We start from the raw sequence: 8,546 nt of genomic DNA, 5'->3' as shown, positions 1-8,546 counted from the left end.
ATTTAGAATCAAAAAAGAGGTTACAAGATTGACGGGAAATAAGGAGACAAGATCAAAGGTTTAAGCAACAAGATCAAAGAGATGATTAGGAAAACCTAGATCTAGCCGCTTCTGTATGTGTTGTCCAAAAGTCCCTTCTTCGTTGTCTCCTCATCCCCTCTTATAGTGTAACCGTCTGTGATGCCCTAATCGTGTCGTCCTTTGGGCCCTGCCGTTAAAGGCCGAGTATGCGGGCCTTGGTACTGTTCTCTATAAGCCGAGCGTATTTAGTCGGCTTAGCTGATCGGCTAAAAGTACTCTAGGATCGAACCGACACCTTTAGCCGCTTAAGCCGACTAAACTGGTCAAGTTTGCCGGGCTAGGACCTGTTATTCGATGGACCTTGTGGAAGGATGTAATCCATCTCCTACAATAATGTAGGGGCCAAATCAATTAATGGGAATAAATAACTTATCATGATGACAGATTCCAAACATTTCATAAAAACAAATTAACATGTACCTGACTCACTTGGATTATTATATGCACTGTCCATGATATATGCTGCCAAATTCATGAGTTTCAAATCAGGTGACAATTAAGTTATTTGTTTATAATAATATATTATACGAGTTTGAATTTTCGATGGATGATAACACAAAACTGATATTTAAGCTTTTATATTATATTTAATAATTTAAGTCTGAATGGTTTAGCATTAACGGATTGTCAACTTTCTTCGTTCTTAAAACGAATGAGTTACATGATTTAAAGAGTTTTAATCATCTTTTTACATGAATCTTGTACAAACAATTGCAAAATATTTTCTTTTACAAGAAAAGTCTTAACTAAATATATAGTTTTCTCGTTCGCAAGCACTTTTATGTATTGGTTAGCTGCCCAGACATCAGCAAATGTATTTTTGTATGAAATTATTTTGGTTGACAAATCTTAAAAACTAATCAAGCTGTTTGTGCATAGGAAAGAGCTCGGCAGCCTGAAAATCGTTTGTTTATCTTGCAATCGGCTCATTTTTTGGGCCGTAATGTCGTGCACGAAATCAAAAGACTACGGCCCACATAGTTCGATTCGTAACAACGCCAGCCCCTTATGTTCAGCTGGCCTTGTGAATCAAAATTATTTTTTTTATTTCTTAAATGTTTTTTAGGCCAATTCCCGTCTCTTTTTCAACTTTACGAGAGGACCCACAAGAACAAGGCGGACCAATTTCAAGATGGCAAGTCCGAGCAAATCTTCAACGACTTGGTTGCTCGGGTTGACGACCGCCTGACCCAACAGTCCACCGACGGATTACCCGTCACTTTATCCACACTTGAAGTGGATAGGATTTAGGAGGAGGTAAATTTTTTAAAATTTTAATTTTTTTTATTATTCATTTAATTTAACTTTAAATTTTTACAAACAATATTTATTTTTTGTTTTTAAGGTTGTCCCTAAGAAAAAGGGACGTACATTGGGGATTGGTTCTGTCAACGATGTTTCGAGAGCGACATCGTCTTATGGTCAGAGACGGGATGAGGAAGTCACTGAGCTGCGTAACGAGTTGGCCTCGACAAAAGCTGCGTTCACAGTTCGTATGGGCGGAGTCGAGGGCTTCTTGGACGTTATAGCGGCCACAAATCCGGAATGGGAGTCCATGTTGAGGAACATACGACAACAACATCTCATTCCAGGCGAGTCATCCAACACACATAACGAGACGGATGTTGCGAGGAGGAGTGAGAAATTCTAACAGGCGATGAACGACCCTTAGTTCTTTTTTTTCGGTTGTTGTATTAAAAATTCAAAACTTATTTATATATAAAATATTTTCGTATTGATTTTTATTTTAAATTATAATTTTATTAATAAATTAAATAATTTTAATTATTTTTTTTAATTATATTTTTTAATTCTGTAAAATAAAAAAAACGAAGTAAATTCGTTGCTAAATTACGACTTATTTACGTGGAAAGTTTACGAAGAAATGACGAGGAAGGTAAAGCGAGTGTTTTACGAGGAAATACTTTCGAGGTATTCACGTGAATTTTACGAGGAAATACTTTCGAGATATTTATGTGTAATTTACGAGGAACTCTTTTCAAGGTATTTACGAGGAAATATAGCGACCTCCTTACGTGGAATGATTACATGGTTTTTACGACGAAATGTTATACTTCGTCTTTACGACGAAATGTTTTCCTCGCTAAGTTACAACGAATTGGCGAGGAAATATGCGTTACGACGAACGAGTAACGACGAAACGTGTGTCCTCGCTAATTTTTCATAAAGCCTCTTTTACGACGAATTCACGAGGAATACCGCCGTCGTTAATCTCATGTTTTCTTGTAGCGGAACATCATCAAACAAACAAAAAAATACCCATAGAATTCAAAATAAAGCCACTCCAGTGTTGCTGGATCTAAGACAGCTTCTTTTTATTCTGACAATATTTTGCGCCAGAGACAATGTAGCCGCAGGAGCACGATACTTGCTTTCACATTGTGGTTAAGTAAACAATTAATTTTAAAATTATTTTGGTTATTTGATGAACACTAGTTGTTATCATGTGCTTAAAGCTAATACATCTTTTGTAATTTTGTACGAGAATACAGCTCGGAATAATGTTATACAAGCAGACGATGGGGATCCACGTGACTTATCAATCTTAGTACGGTTTTTTCTTCGTTTTACTTTTCTTTATTTAACTGTAAATGTTTATATAACTATCAGTCTATCATATAAACCAATGTTAGAATATTAACTTAATCACCACAAAAAGTAGATAAGACTGGTTTGGTGATGTTTTGTAGCTTGAAGCTTTACGGTGGTCGACGATGTTTCACAACAAAAAGTATAACTAATAACCTAGTTTAAAAATCCTTACCATAACTAATTACATTTAAACAGTCCTTAAATGGTGGTGTACCTTAGGGTACTGCTAGTCAATTTTAGCCATTCTTGCATATCATCTATTCTGGATATTTAAGATGAGTTGTCCACTCCTGCAGCACTTGCCTCAAAATACTCTTTATGAATAAGTTTATTAGTGCTAATCAGTCGCCAGCACAGTCAGAATATAATAAGCTAATTGCAGTACGAATGTATTGATTAGTTGATAGATAAACTTTTGATTAATTTAATTTTAAAGAAAGCACAAACGTATGGAATCTCTCTACCCACTTGTCTATCTGTTTCTCAAAGCACTGAGAGAGTTGGAAGTACGGGAAACAAGGAAGGCATATGTTGGGATAAACATGACATTTAATTCTTTTAATCATTTTGCTTTAGTGATAATTAATTCGGATTAGTTTAATCAAACAAACAATAGTGGGAGTATTATTTATTTAAAAGGACAAGTAAATTGTATATCCCACCTCAAAAGCATATGAAAAAAGGAATCTATACCATGCCATATGCGCATCTTCTTTCGCACTTAGTATTAAATCATTTTCTCCTCTTCATTTTCCTATAAATGTATACATCTATTAAGATTATAACTAAACCCTAATTAACGACTGTGATTCTGACGCTACTTTCAAACTAGGGTTTGACATTAGTGCTTGGATTTGAATCCCTTTAACGCATTTATTACAAATTTTGTCTTGAATCCTATATTAAGACGAGAGTAAACCAGCCTAAGCAAACTTTATCCATATCCCTATATACATTTTAAACGATCCATACATTACACATGCACTAAACTAACTTAAATTAGCAGCATATCTACCCACTTAAAGCTTATATAAGACCCCAAATATCGCTTAATGGTTAAGACTCAATAGAATACAAATTCAAGCTGGTGTACGTAGTTCTGCCCTTTTGAGTGCTTCTCTTATGTTTATATATATATCCGACTTAAGTTTTGGTGTGACAGTGATGCAGAAAGCATGTCGTCATCCAATGTGATTAGATTAACGATTAACATAGTTATATTCAGGTTATATCAAACATATATAAGAATGGGCTGGATTTTTTTAACTAGTTTCAACTTTAAAGGTATTTCCATATATTTTTAAACAACTGCTATATTATAATAAAAGGAAACTTTTGCAATCAAACGATGGAATAGCAGGAGCCAGGAGATCTATTTTCACCGAACATACCTTCTTTTAGATATTTTGGATATAGCAGGGCAACCGGGTTGATTTCCAAAAGGAAAAGAAGATATGTAAACACTCTTTTACATTCATTCTGTATTCTATACATGCTAGTCAGGTAATGAAATTTTCGGTTTTTAAGTTTTTAACTACATGCAAAATTATAAGATACTCCCTCTGTTTCATTCTAGTTTTTTTGGTTACACAAAAAGTATCGCTTTACAATTTTAATACAAATTATACTTACTTTCAGCTGAAAATTAACTGCAAACTGCATTGATTTTATAAAAAAATTTATTTATCTCAAATATTATTGATCATAAATATGTAATTAATAATAATCTACATATATTTTCGTTATTTTTTTAGTTTATGTGAAAAGTGTCAAAATGACATTTATTCAGAAATGGAGTAATAAATAAATCATTTTCATTTTTTTTGTTCTGATCAATATTAACCAATTCAATTATGGTGGAAAAGGAAATAAGAGAACCAAATGTAAGACGATAAGTCAAAGATGGAATCTGAAGGGAAGAGAGGCCCGGAGAAGGAAGGAAGGTAAGAGGACACGTGGCAGAAAGAGAAGCGTGGTTCAAAGAACAAGGAGTACCGGGAAACGACACGTAATCCAAATAGAAAGCATGCCCATGTGACCTCTTAACTTTACATCACTCATTTACTTGCGTGGAACTTGTCTTTGTCACCCACTTTCCTTCTTTCGTCATATTTTTTTTTTGATCAAATCTTTCGTCATATTTTATTTTTAAGTATTGGTAGTTATATTGATTTTGTGCAAATGGGAAACACGTAATAAAAACCAAAACTCGACTCCTTTCCTAAAACATATTATTAATCTTCCCATAAACGAGCTTAAAGTAGTTGCAACTCTCTAGTTATATCCTCTTATATTACCTCCTTTGTAAAAGCCATAACATATCATTTATGATGTACATGTACCATGTGCTTCCACATACAACAAACACTGTTCTTTCACGAAACTAAGTTTTGGTTATCCAAGATTAAACACGTTTGAGTTGAAGTCTAAATCAACAACTAAAGGCATCAAATACAAGAATGCGACGTTATACCTTATAAGAGACAGAATGATGGCCCGACAGTGCACACCATTTCTATAAATATTTGTGCGTCTGGGAGATAAAGCTTTATATGTGAGTTGTATGATGTGTCTTCCTTCAATTGCGAGAAAAGCTATGAGGGGGCATACAACTAAAAGAAGCTTTATCGGTTTCATGCTCTAATTGGATGAATGAAATTCAACTTATTTTACCTGATAAAACTGTATTCCTAACATTGAAGACGAGATGATTATCAAGATATTGAGACAAACTCTTTTTTTTTTTGTATATAATCTTTTTTTTTAATGAATATAAAATTTTATTTAAGCAAAAAAAACATGTTTATATCTATGTGCTTCTATCTAAACTTTTCTGAAACTGAAATCTAGAACAAAATTTTTTTGACTAAAAATATGCTTCTTGCCCCAATCCACACCTTAAGTCTTTCCATTAGGTTTTGCACTCCGATCTCCTTGAGAACACTCAGTTTGTTTCTGACATCTTTTTCAATGTATTTACCCAATATCTTTTCATCCTTAGACCATCCTTATCGCTAGCGCTTAATGAGGGTGCTTAACATTAATGACAATTAAAAGAAAATCAAAAATAGAAGAAAGCAGAAGCAACAGCCCCTAATTAAGCCCGAGAAGCAACATTTTTTTTGGACAAGTGTCAGCAAATGAGAGGGTTGAGGTTCGGTTACGCGTTGAACGCGATCAAAGTTGGCTTTTGGTCTCTCTCTCTCTCTCTCTCTCTCTCTCTCTCTCTCTATCTCGCTCTCTCTCTCTCGAATCCTCTCATCTACGAAAGGCGAATTGTATCCATCGCGGTGGCTCTGGTCTCGACGGCGAGGTGTCCGTCGGTGGCTCGCGTCGCCGATCTCTCTCTCGGTGGTTCTCCTCGCGGTGACCTCTCTCTCTCTCGGTGGCTCTTGTCTAATCGAAAGGTAAGCGGCTTTTGTCTTCTTCGATTATGTATGTCTTAAGATTTATGCATGTTCATGTTCTGATCGATAGTTTTTCTATCTTATTTGTTGGTTCTAGTTTAATTTGTTGTACTTGTGCTGATTGAAAGTATGCCTATTTTTCTTTCTTTCTTCGGTTCAATTCGGTCTATCGGTGGCGATGGAGCTCTCCTCGACGGCGATGGAGCTCTATCTCGGTGGCGACGAAGCTCTCTCTCGGTGGCGACGGAGCTCAAACGGTGGCTCTCCTCGAATCAAAAGGTAAAGTTTATGTTTCGGTATTTTATGTCTTAAGATTGATGGAGCAAATATGAATTGTTTGTAAGTTGGATGTTCTGTGATTTGATAAAATCGTTTTTGATATGTTCGCAATTTCCTTTTGTTTGTATGTTTCAATCCTTCAAATCGTTTCTTTCCTCTGTTTCTCAATCATGTGATTTGTTTCTGAGTGTTTCAAATATAAAGCAATGGTTGTTCCTCTATTTCAAATCGTTTCTTTCTTCTGTCGAGTTGTTTGTTGTGTGTTTCATATTAGTCCTGTCGATGTTTCATGTTCTTCATGAATGTCTGCTTTGCTGCTTTTTGAATTCATTTAAAGCTTTATGGTTGAGTCGTTGGTAATAAATGGTTAGTGTTAGATTATTGTTGAACGAGTTAACAAATAGATGCTTAAGTGTGGTTATTGTGGTAGTTATATGTCTAGTCTCTACGGTTGGGTGTGATGAATGCGGTTATGAATGGTTTTGGTTTGATGCTTGTTGGTAGCTATATGTCGAGTCTCTATGGTTGGGTGTGATGAACGCGGTTATGAATGCTCTTTCGTTTCTCTCATTTCTCTCATCTATTAAACCGAATCCTTTAACTCTTCCATCTATCAAACTCGCATTGTTCCATCTCTCTTTTCTTCCATCTCTCTTTTCTATCATCTCTCTCTTCCATCACTTGATTCAAATATGGATTCTAATCCATATTTGAATTTAAATTTTGTTGATCTTCTTCAAAGTCAATAAGATAGTGACATAGGTTTAGAATCTTCTCCCATTCCGTTGTCTGGCACGCAAGCTACACAAGGTTCAAACTTCCAGCAAGACACTCTTGTGGAGCGTAAAGAACGGAGGTCCTGGTCGCCTACAAATGATGTAGTCCTCATAAGCTCTTGGTTAAACACCAGCAAGGATGCTGTCGTTGGGAACGAGCAAAAGGCTGTGGCCTTCTGCAAGAGAATTGCAGACTACATCGCTGCTAGTCCAAAGCTTGCAGGCTGTGAGAAAAGAGACCCAATGCACTGCAAGCACCGGTGGCACAAGATCAGTGATCTAGTCTGCAAATTCTGTGGAGCATATGAAGCTGCAGCAAGAGAGAAAACTAGCGGCCAAAATGAGAATGACATTCTCAAACAAGCTCACATCATCTTCTTCAACAACTATAAAAAAAAAATTCACCTTGGAGCATGCGTGGAAGGAGCTTCGCCATGACCAGAAGTGGTGTGATCTATCTACCGACAGAACCTCTAAAAAGAGAAAAGGTGAAGATGGTGCACAATCGTCAACATCTCACGCAACTGGTGAAGCAGAAGAGGGAACGGCTCGGCCCCCTGGTGTTAAGGCAGCCAAGAGCCGTGGTAAGAAGCCAGTGGAGGGGAAGGGGTTTTGTGAGTTTGAGCGGGTGTGGAACGTTAGACAAGAAGATTTGAGTAGGAGAGAAAGGCTCACCAAGATGGGTCTACTTGACCGTCTACTTGCTAAAACAGAACCACTCCCTGAGTACGAAGAATGTCTCAAGAAGAAGCTCATTAATGAGATGTTCTCCACTTAGTCTAGAGAATACACTCATCTTTTTAACTGTCTTTATTTTAGGTCTGTCGAGTTTCATATTCTCCTTTGTTGTATGTTTCATGTTCTTCTTTGTTGTCTGTTTCAGGTTCATGTTATGTTTCAGTAATGAGAATGATGAGTTGTTTGTTGTTCTGTTCATGTTCTTAAGTTTATGTTTATGCATCTTCTTAAGTTTATGTTTTTGTTGTGGTTATTGATTTCATGTTTTTCTTTCAGGTGGAAATGGAGTCACGGCGTCTTGTACTTGTAGTCTTCTGTCACGGAGAAAACAGACGAGAACGAGTGGAGCAAGTCTTGTACTTGTAGTCTTGTGAGGATTTTTGTAGTTTTGTGTCACACGTCTTGTGTCAGTCTTGTTGTTTTGTATTGGTATGTCACGAGGAGTTTTGTAGTTTTGTTGTTTTGTGTCACAAGTCTTCTGTTTTCTTAGTTTTGTGTCACAAGTCTTGACTTGTGTATTTGTTTGTCACGAGTCTTGAATCTGAATTCGTATTCTCTTTATAAAATAAGCTTGTGTAGACATGTTTTGATCGCACACACTTTCTCTCATCATTCTCCTAGTTTTTTTCTCTCACCTTACCAAGATCAAAGT

General features: G+C 36.2%; 1 protein-coding gene across 1 annotated transcript; it reads left to right on the top strand.

Annotated features, from left to right (window-relative positions):
* The first annotated feature begins 6,279 nt into the window (after positions 1-6,279).
* On the top strand, positions 6,280-8,204 carry LOC106302924 (glutathione S-transferase T3-like). The gene is made up of 5 exons (XM_013739321.1): positions 6,280-6,380; positions 7,291-7,438; positions 7,581-7,921; positions 8,040-8,093; positions 8,171-8,204. The coding sequence occupies exons 1-5, from the start codon at positions 6,280-6,282 to the stop codon at positions 8,202-8,204; spliced, it is 678 nt and encodes a 225-aa protein (XP_013594775.1).
* Positions 8,205-8,546: the final 342 nt, after the last annotated feature.

The sequence above is a fragment of the Brassica oleracea genome, chromosome C7 (genome assembly GCF_000695525.1).
Source record: "Brassica oleracea var. oleracea cultivar TO1000 chromosome C7, BOL, whole genome shotgun sequence".
NCBI classification, from domain to species: Eukaryota; Viridiplantae; Streptophyta; class Magnoliopsida; order Brassicales; family Brassicaceae; genus Brassica; species Brassica oleracea.
This window is presented reverse-complemented; position numbering and strand designations above follow the sequence as displayed.